The sequence below is a fragment of the Pestalotiopsis fici genome (genome assembly GCF_000516985.1).
Source record: "Pestalotiopsis fici W106-1 unplaced genomic scaffold PFICI_Scf_2, whole genome shotgun sequence".
Taxonomy (NCBI): Eukaryota; Fungi; Ascomycota; class Sordariomycetes; order Amphisphaeriales; family Sporocadaceae; genus Pestalotiopsis; species Pestalotiopsis fici.
In genome coordinates, this window is record NW_006917092.1 from 6,390,576 (window position 1) to 6,407,991 (window position 17,416).

Genomic DNA, 17,416 nt, shown 5'->3' on the forward strand with positions numbered 1-17,416 from the left:
GACTAAAGCACAATGTTTCTGATGGTCTCCAGGACAGCGTCTCCAGCAACTCCCCATCGCACATTCCTTTTCACGGGCAGGACTGGGGATTGTGTGTCGCCTTTAAAGAAGCATTTCTACAACACATTGACAACTGTTTTCAGGTAGGTCTGGCTATTGTGATAACTTGGTGCAGGTTGTTCGTCTGTGCCAGGAATTAGTTCCAGGGTCCAAATGTGAGCTGTCGGGCCGCGAGGCGGCCGTGCGCTTTGGAGGTGGGTATCCTGAAGGCATGTCAAAGAGACTAGGTACAAATATCACATGTGACAAATAATTCAGTCATTACAGTTTTCATTGTTATCTTCCACATCGAACGGGCACAGGAGCATGTGGGTGATGTGATGGCGCTTTATGGAATCAGTCAGTACTTGATACACATCATCGAAATAAACCTGCAAATGACATTCGACGAGAAGGTTGGGATATCCCCTAGAATAAAAAAAGAAACGACGTGCATGACACGTAGTTGCAGGACTGAAAAATAGGTGATGCTATTCAATCACAATGTTGGGCAGAGTTCGGACGTTACGCTACCACTAGTACGACGCTCCGGCCCAAGCTGTATTCAAGCGAGCATATATTAAAGTGCTCGGTGTCGCCTAACCTTTTTGGCCTTTTTATTCCGTAGCCGTGATCTTGCCAGTGCCACAATGCTTACCCAGTCCTTGGTAGGCGTTGAAAAGTCCATGCAATGCCCAAGTCGCCAGTCAGTATTATCTAACGTCCTCATGGGATCAAGTAAACTAGGGTCGGTCCACATCCTTAAAAGACCAGACGATGATTGATTAAACGCATATAATCTCCTATCAACGCTCGGACGGGAGATTTCCGGGTTGGCCCAAATATGATCAACTATTAGACATCGATACACAGCAAAGATATGTTTTCATTTGTGTATATGTGGTTCAGGGTATCTAGTATGGCCAATACCGTCATTCTCTTGGACCATCACAATGTGAGATGGGCACGATTCAGGCAAAAGCAAGTCACATCAGGCCATGAACCGCAGATCAAGATTCCAAGCAGCCTTTTTTTTTTTTTTTTTTGGTAGTGTATACAGTACAAGTACAGGCTGTGGATCTGCATGGCGTCAACGATTTACATCCGAGCGCCACCTGTCACTGACTTGATCTGCCACCTATCAAGCCTATTTCAAAATTTAGCTATAGCATGCACCAAATCCGGCCACTAACGGGAGATTGCCATGCCATCTTTTGGCGGTAGGATTGTGGTGGCACAGCCCTTCTTGGGAATAGTGTTGCGACACTACCGACTGCGCAGGACCAAGCACCGGACAGCCTTCTTTCAAAGCAGTGCCGACCGTTTGATTGTTTCAGAAGGACTCTTTGGGGGTGGCTGGCCCAGCTGATTGGTTCACGTATCAGCATGGATTTGAAGACTATAATTTGAGCGGCAAATATCAGCTGCACGGGGCTGAACGCCCATTTGTTTCAATTGAGATGATCCATTCCACCCCTATCTGTATGGTTTCTTGGTACTGCGCTTTCCGTGGCACGGCACTCCCAATGCCAAACGCCTGGTCCGCCTCCGCCGGCCGGAGTCAATAGCATGGATGGTTGACTATCCCACCGACGATGTCCGAGCCCGTCGGCTTAACGCTAAGCGCATGACCTCGTGCTCCATCAACTCTGAATGCTTGTAGACGAGGGTGGCAAATGCGAAACAAATATTCAAGCTGCAATATCTAATGTCTAATAGTTTTCTTTTCTGTTTTGATTTGCATGGAATTCGAGGGTTGCTACTTAATGGGCCGTACTTCTTCTTATGTGGTGACGGTAGACTCGCTTCGCAGGGGGTGGGGTCGCCTTTATGCACTTCAACTTTTTCCCTTCAAGGAGGAATCAAGTCACAGTCAGTGTCATTTGATAGAAACTCCCATGTGGCCTGGGTTGCATTAGACTAGGTACCAAAGAGTAGAGAAGAAAACTTCTTTGGGGGCCGCAAAACGCAGTGTCCCAGTCTTCAGATTTTTGGACTTGTAACAGCTCTGGAGGAAGGTTTACGGACAAGATCGACAAGGACTTTTTTTTTTTTTTGGTTGTTGGGTTGGGGGGCTGTGTGTTCCCGAACCACTGTACTTTTGGGGTATACGGCTCAATTATGCCTTGGGGGTTCACAATGGTATCTCATACTAGTAAATTATACCATTGAACATACATAGACACCCATGGGGCCGCGAAACTCGTGATGAAAAGACCGGTAGCACGGAAGGAATTCGGTAAAGAGTAAACAAAGTGAAGTAAAACTAATACCCCCAAGGCTATGTAATCGCATCCTGCCGACGTCCGGGCTCATCCTTCCGCCCGCACGCGAATTTGAGGTAGGACGGCCGAAGCCGTCTGACTCATCTTACGGCGTGCACAGCCCAGTTACCCATTATAGACATTTCCATCATCAAGGCTTGACCACATGCTGACCGCATCTTCCCCTCTTGTCAGAAATTCCGGAGACACAAAAACGTGGACTTTGCGACCCGGACCAATTGCGAGCAGCTCTGACGCCATCTTTGTGACATGAGGAGATCGACGAGGCGATGATCTTGCATACAGCCTTTCTTAACCACCTCAGCAAGGGAATTCCCGAACTGACACGAAGTCAGGACCAGCACGTGGTAGGTGGTAGGTTCAACCGTCTATGCTGGTGAAACGATCACTAGCGGATGATGACGGGCCGCCTTTCTCATCCCTTGCATGGTCAACACCGACTTCACTCCCTTCACGGGCCTCAACATCTAATTGTCTCGAGGAAGACTCAACCAACTGCGACGCGCCCATGTACACGAGAACTGCGATACCAACAGCATATAATGCGAAAATGGCACTGGCAAAAGCAACATAGGAAATCTTTGCTGCATCCACGCCAAAGCAAATGGCCTCTCCGGCAGCCAGAAAGCCACGCTGGACGCCCATGTAGTGACTGATCTTGTCTTGAGGTATATCGAGGTTTCCAATAAACCACGGAACAATATACTGCCACAGAACGGATGCCGTCCAGTTCAGTACAAAGAGGACCATGGCAGGACCATAGCGTGCCTCGGTCCAGTCGACGGGATTCTCCGGTGGAAATGAGCGATTGAAATCTCTCGTTCGAACGATTTCCCAAACCCAAGCGACGGACAGTGGAAGGGCAACAAAGCCTAGCCCAAACAATGCGCGTCTAGGCTTGGTCCATCCATGATTGTCGAGAATGAGGTGAAGAATATGCCCAACTGGAATCTGGACAATAAGGGCAATGAACGACAAGAGTGAACGTGCCCGCAAACTATTTTCAAATGCGTTCACGGAACCAAGATAGATCAGAAATGATCCTGCCGGAAGAAAAGCTGGTAGCATGACCAGAAGTTTCCAATCCGAAAAGACAGTCAAGTTGGAGAGGAGCTCAGACGCAACGCTCTTTCTCTCGATCACAATGGCTTTGCTGCTTGTATCGTCCTTTACCTCGTCAGGTCGACGGAGTATAACCAAAGACAACAGCGCCACCACCAACATTAGGGCTATGTACGTGGCGTAAATTGCCGCTGGAACTCCCCCACGCTGGATATTGTTTCGGTTCAGAATAACGGGCAGTATACTGCAGACAATGGAACCTCCAGCCTGTAGCGTGTTTTGGATGGCGATGAACTGGCCCTTGTTTTGGTCGTTGGAGTAAGCCACCTGGATATAACCTGATGTGATGAAAACAGCACCAGCACCAACGCCAATGATGGCACCGCCGAAAAGGGGGAAAGCGGCTTGACCTGTCACTTCATAGTACCACAGAGCGCCAACGTACTAAAAGTGAAGGGAGCGTCAGCCTTGAGTCTCGGAAGCTAGGTAGACACTATCCGCGGTGGCACAGACGGAGGAACGGAAGAAAAACGCCAGGAGCGACAAGACATGATCCAGGTCGAGACCACATTGAGAGGAGATGGGACAAGAATACGCAGATGATGAACACTGACCATTGCATACGTGCAAATCCCAAAGCACATCGTGACTCCAGGGCCAAAAATGTTGAGGTATGTTCCGCCAAAGCATGCTGACAAGAACCATACCGATGACAAAATCGCATTGGCGGTCTGAATGACATCAGCAGATTCAGGTCTTCCCCCTCCAGCACCCAGAAGATTCAAGGAGACAAAGACACCAGCCGAGAACGCGATACCGACCCCAGCTACCACGTTCTGCATGTAAGCACTGGTGGTCCAGGCTCGAAGCAGCGTTGAACATGAGCGTAGCATATCGCTCGGAAATGATATCAAGCAATATGAGGGTTCTATGAAAATCGACAAGATATTTTTTTTTTAGTGATGGTGACCAGGACGGACGTGTCAAAGACTCTGGCAATTGGCAACTACTTGAAATATGATCACAATGACCTGATAATTCAAACAATTATAGGCTCCCCGGACCCGACATGGACCATTCAGCTTTGAGCGGAGTTCTTCCCCTTCATGGCGCTGCTGCCTCGATAGCCCTATGACTTGACTAGCTCCACACGCCGGACACTGCGCCCACGACCCAACAGTCACGATCCAGGTCCGCTCAAACTCTCGACTTTGATAACATCCCCGCCAACGTCATCTGGAACTTCGGCTGAAGTATTGCAGTACAAAAAAAAATGTGATGTAACGTATCACGAAGATCGCTCTCAAGTTCCTCAACTCGACAAACAAGGAGTCTACCTACCTAGACATGGGTGGTAGATGAGTTGAACCATACTATCAATTGTCTGGAACCGTCTACAGCCATTCAATTCCCATCGTGTCAGCCGCCCGGCACGCCTCCAATTTCGGTCCGCAAGCGAGCAAAACAATAATTGTGATTGAGCATAACGGAAACATAAATGCTCATCTTGAATCATGATGGGCATTGGTTGTTTGAAAATGCCCCAAATCGATTGGCTTGAAGGGTTTTGGGTAGGGATACGAAGGAATGAAGAAGCAGTATCCGATCCGGGGGATATGCTGGAGCCGGTCCCAAGGCAATTCCCCACCATCCATGTATCGTTATGGCGCATTGCAGGCCGCACACCGGCTAGATATCACTGCCACTATCACACGCCAGAGAAGAAGAAAAAAGGCATCGCAGCATGGAAAGAAGCCAGTCCTAATTGAGGCCGTATGCTGGGAAGTTGGAACGTGGCGTCCGATTTTGATTTTGATTCCAGAGGGGAAACCTAACTCTTGTCGTCGGAGCTTCCATTTTAGGCCCAGCGGTTCTGCGTTATGTGGACCGGGTTTTCTCTCTATCTCTGCCTGTCTAAATCTGAAATCCCCAACTTTGAAAACGTGATGAAATTTGGCAAGAATTCGCAATATTGTGATGGACGTGTTGCAAGTGTGATTGCACATGCTTCATGATCTGATCAAAAATTCTGTGACTCTCACGTAACGTACATACAGATTACAGGCGTTACCGAAACAGGGGGATGGGGACCGCAGAGGAAACGGCGGTGCTGTAGGCAGACCGCCTGTCAATGACTAGACTCGGGAGCCTCACGTTTGTCGACCAATTGCACTGCAAAAACAAGACGGGTATTGGTTGGTCGGCCCTATTTTTCCTTCCTCCTGTGGGTTTCGAAGTTTCGGTGATCGACACCCACCTACCGAGCACTCGGTAGACTGGCAGCCTGGGAGGTGGCCCCTTTCCACCCCATCAAGTCCCCATAATAGGCAATCAGTGAATGGGCCTCTTCTTTCAGTTAGTCACTGCCGTATGCAAGTATGTCGTCTTGTGTAAGCCGAAAAACTAAAAAAGCATACATACTCAGTCAGCTCAGCACTACTTACATCAGAATGCTTGTGAGTGGTGCGTTTGACTAATCATGGCAGGCTGAAAAACAGGGGCGGCCACGTTTTTTTTTCTACATTATGTCTCATCCGTAGGGCAGAACGCACAAGCAAAGTGTCGGGTGCAACACACCTACGACTATGTATGGTACCTGGGGCAGGTACTTCCACATGGCTGCCGTCATCCATCAACAAGGCGATGCCGAGTCATCAGTATAATCATGCAGTATGATGGGTTCTTTGACATCCCCCATGGTAGTCTTTGGCTAAGCCACCATGGTTTACCGGCCCGTGGCGGCCAAGTTTGGAAGCCACCTGCAGTTTGGATTTTCGGTACCAATAAGGCGTCCATTTTCTGTTCCCGATATCCTATTGCTGTCATTTTACAGAGCAAGGGCTGCCTGCCATATCCTTGTCATGTCAAGAGAAAAAAGAATTGTCTCTGATGCATGCACTTTGCCTACCCTATGGGGCCAAGGCCAAGGCATAACTCATCAGTAACACTATCAAGTGTTGACTTGTGTTGAAGGAACGATGATAAATAGAGAGGTCATCATCCATCTTATGAGTCCAACACACGAGAAGCGCATATCAAGCACATCACTCAATCCAATCTGACTGAACAGTCCTGATCCAATATCATTGTGAACAATCTCTACAAGATCCTTTTCTATCTACCCGTCTCACTTCAGCACGAGGGTATATTTCCCACTTTGCTTCGCCAGGCTTCGAATCCTGTCACTATCTCCTTCAGACATTAGCCATGGAGCGCAAATATGCCCCTGGTATCGTGGTCCTCAACAAGAGGTACTTCACACGAGATGCGCTGAGCGCCGCGCAAGTCGGTGCCAGTGCTTTCACCTTGTCGGTCCTTCGCGTCCTCATTGATGCCAAGGTCCTTTCTGGCGTCGTTCTATACTCGCGTGATGAGAAAATCACTGCGGCAGATATCCAGATCGAGGAGGACTGGAGCGGCGTACCAGTAGTCACTGTATACTTCAACTTTCGCATGACTCAAGAAACCGTGGCGCCAGTTCTGAGCATGGCTTTTAACTACACGGCACTCAAGCAGCATGGAAGAAGATGTCAACCAATCGTGTACTACCAAACCGATACACTCCTCCAATACCACCCACATGGATACCAATTCTGTGTTACCCACCACGGTCCCTTTGTGTCGCATTTCACTGAGCAGTTCTCTCCAGAGCTGTCAAGGCTTGCCTTTGGCGGAGATGCGAACAAGGTCGACGTCCTCGACCAACAGCAACGCAGTGGTATCGACAGATTGCTAGAGGATAAATTCGGTACCGTTCTGGCACACTCGAACCTCCAGCGACGAGTCCTACAGAGTGAAGGCTTGAGTGCCGGTCGCTTCAAGTACCTGCGGCCGCCAATTGGAGTGCCTCAACTCGAGAGCCCTAGCATCCTACCTGAGAACATGCAACAGTTCATTGCTGGGTCAGAAATCCTCCTCTTCACGGCAGTAGCACGCTTGGATTATTTCAAGAACGTTGAGCTGCTGGTCCAATCGGGTATTCAGCTCTTGAACAAGGGTCTTCCCGTGCGCGTCCTGGTGGTTGGCGATCCAGAGGAAGACACCACGCGCCGGGCGAACCTGCTGAGTTCAGTCCCTGAACACCAGCGTCACAACTTTTTGATCCTCCCCAGATTGCCCAAGGACCACCTCTATGCCCTATTTGCCGCCACTACCCAAAATGGCATCTTTGTCTGCCCGTCGCGGTATGAGACGTTGGGCATCACGCCCCTCGAGGCCGCTGCCAGCGGTGTCACCACGCTGATGACAGAAACTCCCAACGTCGAGGCCCTGGACTTTATGCCCGCGACATGCCGGGTGCCACAAGAGGCCGAGAGCATTGCCGCGCGGGTCGAAAAGATCTACGGCGACGGCATCCCAGTGTGGGCGGAGAGGGTCAAGAACCACGTGCGGCCCGAGACGTCGATCGAGGGCTTCGGAGCCGATCTGCTCAAGGCCTGGGCAGAGATGACCATGAGCCGCCGTCGTGTCAGTACTCCTACCACCCTGACGAGGCAGGATCGCGTCGGCTCCTGGGGCGACCGGGTCACACGGCCCCGACCTCGGCTGGCGACAGGGTTCCTCTCTGAAAGCTTCTCGGAGATGCTCACGCATGTACCCATGTCACCGGTCTCGTTGATCGTGTCGCCATGAAACCGACGACGCTCGGCATACCTTTGAAGAGGGAGTCGTTGTGATGGTTGTACTACTAGTTTTTCCCACACTTTTATTGCTTTCGGATGTTTTCATTACTTTTCTCCTCTTTGGTCTTTGTATTAGAGATTTCGTGACACCACCATCTTGGGCTGTGTCAAGGATTAGATCGTGGGGTACGGAGTTGCTGCTTTGGTGATTCCCGAAAAATACTAGGTTGCGGAGTTGCTTTGATGCGCATAGCATGGGGGGTTGGGTAGCACAGACTTCTTTTTAGCTTCACAGCACCATTTTCCGAATTCATATGATTTGTCTCAATTAAATATGCTGTCTGCAATCCATGTCTCAGATAGGTGGTAGTGGGAATCTCCAATAAGAGAATTAGACCATGACCGACCCAATCTTTCCTTCTTCTTGTGTCATTTGTTTCCATCTGCCATATCGACCACCAATTCAAGGTGACCTGTTTGCTAACTGCTTGCTTGGTACGATACATGTTGCCAATCCTCGAAGCGGGCCTAGAGAGTCGAGACTAGTCCGCTAAATTCGCATCCTTTCCATCAACGGCTTGAAGATCCAGGGTGACGAGGAAGCACTGTCCTGAACTAAGAATGCTTGGATCTGGAAACAATTTTGTCAGTATTTGCTCAGAATCCAATATGTCAAAGAAACGCAATGAATGGCCCAATGATGTAACTGTACATACGTGGAATTAGCTTGAAAATGAACGTTCTGCTTGTTCATCGTCAGCCGAAGCGCCGTACTCGGAAACAGCTAGCAGCGAAAGGCTTGATGTGGCCTGCTCAACCACGGTGCCCTCGACAGCTACCGCTTCTTTGGTAGTCTCTTCGACGACCGCTTCTACCGGAGTGGCCACCCGAGTGCGAGCCTGCTCAGCTGCATCCTCCGCATTGCCCTGAACCTCGTTATCTTGCTCGTAAGAGGGGCTGGGAAGAGAGGTGCTTCCAAGGGGTTGGTATCTACGCTCAAAGGCCTTCAAGAACAGATTGAATGTAGCGAATCCCAGAGCTTCTCGGTATCTGCTGCGGTATCGAGCCTCGTACATCGGGAATGTCATGCAGCAGAGGGGCACACCAACATTCGGCATGGTGATGAATCTGATGACACACTGTCTCAAGGTAGGAATACAAATCCAGTGGCCGCTAATGCATCCAATCTCTACCATATTGTCCTCGCTATGTCTCTTGAGACAGCCCCAGCATAGCTGGTGATCCCAATTCTTCTTGCCGTTGGTAGAAGTGAATTGAACATATTCGTCTATCTCTTCCTTGTACGAACCGATCTGCTCGGAGATGTAGATCATCGTATCCTCAATGTACTTGAGTTCGTGGTCGACGTCGGCCAATTCATTAGGTCCAAGCTGATGGCGGCTCACGAGGTGGGAGAGTTCCTCTGCAGAACGGCTAATGTCGGCGAGAATACCCTGGTCGTTTTTGAAGGTGTCGCGAGCATCATCCTGTAGATGGGTCTGGTGTGCATCGACCCATTTGAAATCTTCCTTATACTGGATCAGCTTGGGGTGGGTGGCGGACAAGCGCTCTTGTAGGTTGGCAAGGCTGCAAATCGGGAAATCGCCTTGGCTCTCTCCCTCGCTTTGGGTGTCTGAGGCCTCCATGATTACTCGCTGTGATCAGAGAGGCTCAGTCCAAAGCAGAGAGTGTGGTTCCTGTGCCGTAGATGACTCCAATGCTTCTGGGAGCTTTAGAAGAAAGAAACAGGTGTGGTGGTGTGCTCAACGAATGTTTTGTCCGCTGGTGAAGGGTGAGAAGGAAACTCAAGACTGAGTGGATGGTCCCAGTGAGTTAAAGGGCAACAGAACAATCAAACAAGAAGGCGCCTGGCTTGGAGAAAATTTTGTTTTAAAAGCGGACCTAGGCAAACGCAAGAGCCCAGGCCAGAAACCATCGAATTTGAGACTCCTCGTCGGCAGCCCAGCGTTTGATGGGGCACTTGGGCCGACGGTCAAGTTTCAAGTATCGTGAAAACGAGGGTTTGTTTCGGTGCAAAGTGGCAAGTCACATGGCTGCTCATATCATGAGTGGGATCGGGAAGGAGTCACACATAGTATCTACTCTTGATAGCTAAGGGAATCTGTGGTGCTCGACGACGAGAAGACATGCAGGTTTCGCATTGTGCAAAATTGTGTATCACTTAGATGAAGTTATCGACTGTGCCTGTTTTCAATATGATACAATGGCGATATCCAGCATGAGGACGATAGGTGCAGTTGGCATTGTCCCTGGGACATTGAAATGGAAAGATAATCAGATACCTAGTAATCGATCAAAATGTCAAAGAGGCGACAGACTACTATCGACGATGGAATCACAACAATTTGAGCGACAATCTAGAGCTACTCACAATGTTCTGTAGGAAGGCAGTAGCAGCAGAAAAAGATTGAAGGATGTCGACGAGGACCACGAGCTACCGTGATTTTGTTAACGAGGCGACTTCAATGTTCCTTGTTGTCTTCGGTTGCGAGATAGATGAACAGGAAATCGACTATGGCTAAGTATAAATATACGATATATATGCATCGGCGACTATACCAAATGATATTTTCCCACCCATTCTGTGAAAGAAATAAGCTTATTTTTAAGCGCGTAGCCCACGCAATTTAGCGCATTGGCTCCTGCAATCGGCAATGCTATACTAGCCGGGTGGATCTGGGATTCTACCATATAGGTGTCACAGTTCACCAAGTCATGGCCATGCCCGTATTGGGATAAGATTTCCGGTTTTATAGATCATGAAATCGTTCCATTACTTCAAAAGGCTATCGCTATCCAAGGTATAATTATAATATAATGGCCAAACGCCAGGTATGAGGTTGTTCGCCGTATGGTACGCCCCAATAGATACATCCATTTCCTCAATCTACAGCATGGCAACGCCGACCATCAAACCGGCCAAGAGGCCACCGACAGCAGGTGTAGCAGCGACACCGGCGTTGCCTCCAGTTGAAGATGTAGCGCTACCTGCGGCGCTTCCAGCTGCATCCGTAGCACTGGACACAACTCCAGAGACGCCGGTCGAGAGAGTGGATGCAACACCGCCAGCACCAGACGTAATGGTAGACAGAATTTCACTACCTCCGGATGTGATGGTAGACACGACACCTCCGGCGCCAGAAGTGATCGTGCTCAGAATCTCGCTTCCATCGGAGGTGATTGTGGTCACAACGCCACCAACACCAGAAGTAATTGTGCTAAGAATCTCACTTCCATCCGAGGTGATGGTGGTAACAACTCCACCAACGCCAGATGTGATGGTTGACAAGATTTCACTGCCATCTGAAGTAATGGTTGTAACGATTGCACCAACACCAGAAGTAATCGTGCTGACAATCTCGCTACCATCCGAGGTAATTGTGGTGACGACTCCCCCAACAGCTGAGGTAACATCTCCTCCAGCCGAAGTGGCAGCGTCGCCAGCAGAAGAGGCAGCGGAACTAGCAGCGTCGGCATAGCTCCAGCCACATGATGTGAGGATCTCGGCAAGATCTAGTGAGAGATTTGTATTAGCTTGCGTCTCGCTTGTTTGTGTCAAGGGCAGATGGGCGTACTGCTGTCAGGGTCATTCTGGCCATTGGAGATGGAGCATGCCGCGCAGTACATCAGCTCGTTTCTCGCGCCAGCACCGCAGATGCATTGGCGCTCCTCGGCGTCGCTCGATGTCTGGTCTGCGCATGTGGACGACAGACTGACGGCGTAGTTGCACTGGTCTGCGCAAGCACCTGGGAAGTCGGCAGCATTGAGCGTGTTGGCAGCGGCCACAGTGGCAAGGGTGAGTAACCCGGCGACAGCGTTGAAGTGCATCTTGGTGGTAGCGTTGGTGATGGTTTATAGGATGATGGAGAAATGGCACTCTGTTGCTTCGGAGCTGATGCTGATGGTACTGTTATGAGTGGGTGGAAGTTAATGAGCAGAAGACCTCGTCTTTATGTACAAAACAAGAGCTGAGCTGCTCATTTGCGGTCAAAGCTACGTAAGGTCGGAAATGTCAATGAATTCGACCTGGCAACCAGCCATGCGCACGCAGAAATCCATCGGACAATACTACACGATTCCCTGCTTTCTTTGCAACGCTGGCCAGGAACGCAAAGGTACGATGGTGCAGGTATCGTCAGCCAAGACTGTACAACAAACAAGCTCCATGGTCTGTTTCCAAGTCATTGCAACTCATTTCCAAGGTCGGCATCCCTGCATGGAGCATATGGAGACCAGGGCACTGGGGAAGAGGCCCTGTAAATACAGCCGAGTCCCGTTAGGCTCGTTCCTCCGTCCGTGCGACCTCTTTGACCGGCACTTTGACGAGGACAAAAACAGTCTGGATTAAGAATGGAGAAACGCCAAGTCATGCTTTGATCTTCGGCGACAGAGGCAAGAAAGAGGTAATACTATGGAGTCTGGACATTGCTGAATTTTTCTTCTAGATCCATTCTGTCCCCGCTGACACGACGAGAGAGTTGCGGTATGAAATCAGGAGAAGACGCGGTCTAGAAGCCTTGTGCAACAGTCGCGCCGTTACCTCGCCTGCTCAGCGCAGGAATGACGTATCGCACCGCACGACTCGTTAACCGGCGGTGCAAGTCGTCTAATCAGGAGAGTAAATTGGGCACGATAGACGAGGATGCACCTGGTGAGTGTAATTAAACAAGAGAGTATTCTGTTAGATGTGCGCGCCATGGTGCTGCTATGATGAATCATCCTGATACCCCCAAGAATACCAGGGGCGCAACAAGGAACCAAGGAAATGTTGCGTGCATATGATGAAACACTTGTGGCTGGTAGCTGCTCAGCTTTTGTTCAGTATTTGGAGGTTGTGTAACTTGAATGCTGGGGTTTTCTCCGCGCCAAGAATTTTCCGTGTAAGGCTTCAGCTTGTGCGTGCAGCGCATCTAATCAGAAGATAATCTGCACTAACCTAGCTTGCCTAGGTCGCAATAGGGACTGCTGCTTTTTCTACTGGCGCGCCGGCAAATCACAACAATGTCACCGATGTAGCGTCTACAGCGCTTCGCATTTGAAATGCAGATGAGTTCGCATAATGTCTGGCATCGACAACTTTTAATCGGCATGAGAAGCCACAACCAACTGTTTATTCATCTGTACTGAGCCTTTACCCACCACTGACCTCACTGAGGGTCTTGACAATTGCGCGATTTGTGTGAAATACTATTACTACTACTCTGCTGTGTGGACAAGCAAAGGAATGGCGATCCTACAAAAAAGCGGTCGCTTCCTAAGTTCCATAGATCCTCAGGTCCTGTTTGGTTGATCTCGCGAGCCGCACTGCCAGGCGACACATCTTCTCATCCCTTTATTGCCCCTCCTGCAGTTGGTTATGCCAGATTCCTTCGAAAATACACACGCTCGTAAGGCCCTTCAGTTCGGCGCTCTGTTTCGACAAACCCTAGTTTGTTGTACAGGCCAATGTTCTCAAACATCTTGACATTGGTGAACAGGGTGAGGGCCTCGAGTCCCTTAGAGCGCGCCACGGCCTCGGCGTGATTCATCAGCAGGCGACCGTAGCCGCGCCCTTGCGCCGAGGGATCCACGACGACATTGTTGATCTTGACGGAACCCTGGGTGTCGTCTACCGACAAGATGATGGATCCGACTGCACTGCCTTTCTCGCCTCTCCGAAGGACGTAGATATCCTGCGTCTTCAAGAGCTGCCTATAATCGGCAAGCATCGGGGCTGGCGGCGTGCCGATGCGTTCGACGTATTTTGAATAGGCAGCCTTGACGATGTCCTCTAACCCTGGGACATCATCCGGTGTAGCCCTGTTGATGATCGTATCGACACTAGAAGTCATTGTAGCAAACAAGAGTTCGGTGAGGTAACTTATCGTTATGCATGCAATCAAGTCTTGTTGTGGCTGTACATCCATATGTACGTAGTACCATTGCCGCCCATTTTGAGGTGGAAAACGGGGCCTTCGATGCGAGTCACACGGCACCGATTAGCGGCCGGCAGCGGCCATTCAGGGCATTCCGGTTGCTTGATTCATTGATTGATTGATTGGCAGCAGCGACCACTGACAAGGTCTCCGCTCGTTAACCATCCAGTACCATAACATGCCGAACGGCACAGGCAGCGAAGACAAAAGACTCACTTGATGGATCCAATCCTGCGCCTGAAATCGAATTGCCTGCAAGTTTCGTTAGTCTCCGCTGTTGCTGCACATAATATTCTAGTTCACTACTCTGTAGTCCATAATGATGCTCTCCCAGCGACAACACCGAACCTCATCTGACCCCACCACGGCACTAGGCATCCACAGTGCACAGGTGGGGGAGTTTGCGACAGTCATGCTCTTAAGGTCACCCACTGTGAAAAAACACCTACAGAGTACCCACACTTCATACACTACAACAAACGGGTTCATGGTGCTTAGTATCGTGGAGCTTTACCGACACCATCTGAACCAGTCTCATATACCAGGTAAAATTCTGACGGCTCTGACACGCTATCAATGTACTTAGCCTACAACGGCGTTGTACTCTATGATGCATGATACTAACCTTGTGCACGTCTTGATTCTGATCTGATCGTGTTGTACGCTGTATGACAGGTGTATCGACACACTCTCTCACGCATTCACACGTTTCCATCATTTCTTTTTTTTCTTCCACTATCTATCATTCATTGTGCTGTGCGCGTAGGGGTCAACTCGCTCCAGTCGCGTTCTGATACGCTGAGCCTGATCTGACCTCCTCACCTGGGACCTTAATCTCGGTGTAAATGTGTATGAATAGTGCTCAAGGGCCGTTGCTGTCGCCGTAACGAAACGGCATTATGAAGTCCGAGTGGAAAACCCTAGGTCTGCAAAGCCTATTCAGGTAGTCTAGTTTTAGTCGACCGTTCTAATCTGTACCTGTCAACTGTCCTTCGAATGAAGCCTCAACGATGGCTACAGTGTTCTTCTGGTCTTGATTTTGTCTGAAATGAACATCCTTAGCCTCGAACCCAATTATAAAGAATGGAACACGGTATACTTACTCTCGCCTTCTATACACATACTTCATGAGTGTTACGCTTAAAATCGCAAGGCCGCCAAATAGTATAAGAATCTGGTATCCATACTTGTACTTGGGTGCGTCTTGAGTCGGAAACAGAACCAATGGTACCCATAAGACCCAGGCATAGGACACCACGTTGGCAACAGCTACCAAGAGCTGTCGTAGGCTAGGATCGGCTGCGTTCAACTTGTTTCCCCAAGCCTGTTTCATTCATTGTTAATTAAATGTTCATTCAGAATAACCTGATATTTTACGGCTGGTTTCTTGCTTACAATAAGCACTGGGGTGGCTGCAGATCCAGCGTATGAGAGGTAAAAGGCAAACATCAGAGCACCCTTGGGTATGCTCCAAACGGAAAGCAACACATTCGACAGTATCATCAATAGCTGGATGCTAATAATCAACCAATAGTGACAGCCGAAGCGATCGGCGAGCATGCCCCAAAAGATCGTCACAACGATATTGAGAGCGCTGCCGCCTGTTGGCATGACATTGATCTCAACGACGCTGTAGCCTGCTGCCTTGAGCCATAGATTAAAGTAACTGGTTGCCGTGTGACACGCAGCCACCATTCTACACGGTTTGGTCAGTTCAATCTCACCACATTCTCGCTCTTTTCCACTACTTACGTATATGGGATCACAAATACCCAAATCTCCCAGCCTAAGAATATGCGTTTCATTTCCTTGGAGGTCAACTTTGTTTGAGCTCTTTGTCCGAGTCTCTCAATTCTCTCGATACCGTATCGAATATGCTGGTGATTAGTCGTAAGCCTCCACTCCATTATCGATATGAATGATGTTATATATCTTACCTCTGGCGACCAGTAGAATGCCCTCGTGTTATGAGGGAGATCAGGCAGGCCAAAGAAGCCCCATAGCGCTATAGGCAACGAGATGACTCCATCCATGATAAACAACCATCGCCACCCAGCAATACCTGCATGCCCATTCATGCTTTCATACAGCCCGGCTTGTAGATAGCTACTAAACATTGAGGCGATCGACTCTATTTGCAAGAGAATGGCCAGTCGCTTTGTCAGTTCCTTGGGGCCATACCAGCCACCAAGCATGGCAATGTAACCAGGGAATGCGCAAGCCTCAAAAAGGCCGATAAAAAAGCGCAACGCGTACATCTAATTAGCTTTTGTGAGCATAAAAGGCTGCAGGTCTTGGATGGACTTCATTCTCACTGTTTGAATGTTCTTTGAGAAACCCATGCCGATGACCAAGCTTGACCAAATGAGCTCGCAGCAGGGCAACAGAACTGAGGATCGGAAGAACTTTAGTTGCGATAACTGCGCTGGCACGCTCCCAACCATGATCCCAAGACTAAACCAGGTGTTGAGCCAATTTCGTTCGTTACCATAAAGGCCCAGATCTTCCTGCATGCCGCTCACAAACGCATTGCCTACCGAAGAGAAATTAGTCAATATGACAGACTTCTTTTCGGGTAAACTAACGTCAAGGTTTGGAAACATACTATAATTGGTTTGGTCAAGGTATTTGATAAAATAACCTAGACAGACAGTTGGACTGCATTTTTAAAATTAGCCAAAATTTGTGGGTTTTACGGGACGGTTCGTCCCAATTCGTGTCGTTGCATTCGGATGTATATCATGGGCCAGTACCTACAAGAAAAAAAGATCCAGCCTTTGCACGTATTGGCGATACTCCGGATCACCTTCAACAGAGTCCCAAATGAAGCTGAACACTCGGCGCCACCATGAAGCCGGTGGCTGAACATTGTCCCTGGGTGCTGTATCAGTGACAACAGGCGACGGCAGCTGCTTGGGACTTTTCTGGAATGGTCTTTCTATAACAGCCGACGTTGCTAGAGAGGCTTCTACGTTTGGTGCCTTTTGATCCCGCATAATGTAAGAAGTTTCAAGTTTAATGGTAGATGATTCAAAGTGTCACCACGACTAAGTCGGTTTGCCAGAAAATTCCCAAATGGTATATCGTGGACCCTTCTCAATCTCAATCTTTGTGTCGCTGAGTATGTGTGCAATGATATGTTTGAGAGAGCGAAGGTATCTGGCCATCCAGATATCATTTGCGGTATCAGCTCGCGGTAGACAGGGTTTATACCTTAGAATACTGGAGTCTTGCCATGTTACGTGTGCTGAAATCCTTGCCCGTCTTTACGAATTGCATCGTGATAGTAGTCATGCACCTATAGATAGCGAAGACCACCTCCGTGTGGGTGGGGTTCTGCAGACTGCACCTGTATGTTTTCGTGCTTCAGTTGATGTCGTGATTGTGCACCCTCGATTTCGTGCTGCAGATCCACAATTGTGCATTTAAAGGACCAGAAACACAACGTAAGTCGGCCGATAAGCTAGGGGAA

At 49.3% G+C, this 17,416-nt stretch overlaps 6 protein-coding genes across 6 annotated transcripts; 1 reads left to right on the plus strand and 5 right to left on the minus strand.

Annotated features, from left to right (window-relative positions):
- Positions 1–2,684: 2,684 nt before the first annotated feature.
- PFICI_04126 (uncharacterized protein) lies at positions 2,685–4,279 on the minus strand (the record flags this gene model as incomplete). The annotated part of the gene is made up of 2 exons (XM_007832707.1): positions 2,685–3,830; positions 4,001–4,279. The coding sequence occupies 2 exons, from the start codon at positions 4,277–4,279 to the stop codon at positions 2,685–2,687; spliced, it is 1,425 nt and encodes a 474-aa protein (XP_007830898.1).
- A 2,314-nt stretch (positions 4,280–6,593) lies between these two features.
- PFICI_04127 (uncharacterized protein) lies at positions 6,594–8,018 on the plus strand (the record flags this gene model as incomplete). Its single annotated transcript, XM_007832708.1, has 1 exon — positions 6,594–8,018. The coding sequence occupies one exon, from the start codon at positions 6,594–6,596 to the stop codon at positions 8,016–8,018; it is 1,425 nt and encodes a 474-aa protein (XP_007830899.1).
- Positions 8,019–8,730: 712 nt separating this feature from the next.
- PFICI_04128 (uncharacterized protein) lies at positions 8,731–9,654 on the minus strand (the record flags this gene model as incomplete). The annotated part of the gene is made up of 1 exon (XM_007832709.1): positions 8,731–9,654. The coding sequence occupies one exon, from the start codon at positions 9,652–9,654 to the stop codon at positions 8,731–8,733; it is 924 nt and encodes a 307-aa protein (XP_007830900.1).
- Positions 9,655–10,916: 1,262 nt separating this feature from the next.
- PFICI_04129 (uncharacterized protein) lies at positions 10,917–11,857 on the minus strand (the record flags this gene model as incomplete). The annotated part of the gene is made up of 2 exons (XM_007832710.1): positions 10,917–11,542; positions 11,605–11,857. 2 exons carry the CDS (start codon positions 11,855–11,857, stop codon positions 10,917–10,919), a joined length of 879 nt encoding a protein of 292 aa, XP_007830901.1.
- Positions 11,858–13,383: 1,526 nt separating this feature from the next.
- On the minus strand, positions 13,384–13,860 carry PFICI_04130 (uncharacterized protein; the record flags this gene model as incomplete). Its single annotated transcript, XM_007832711.1, has 1 exon — positions 13,384–13,860. One exon carries the CDS (start codon positions 13,858–13,860, stop codon positions 13,384–13,386), a length of 477 nt encoding a protein of 158 aa, XP_007830902.1.
- A 1,183-nt stretch (positions 13,861–15,043) lies between these two features.
- On the minus strand, positions 15,044–16,940 carry PFICI_04131 (uncharacterized protein; the record flags this gene model as incomplete). Its single annotated transcript, XM_007832712.1, has 7 exons — positions 15,044–15,268; positions 15,340–15,640; positions 15,697–15,821; positions 15,882–16,202; positions 16,260–16,477; positions 16,550–16,602; positions 16,702–16,940. The coding sequence occupies 7 exons, from the start codon at positions 16,938–16,940 to the stop codon at positions 15,044–15,046; spliced, it is 1,482 nt and encodes a 493-aa protein (XP_007830903.1).
- Between the last annotated feature and the right edge of the window lie 476 nt (positions 16,941–17,416).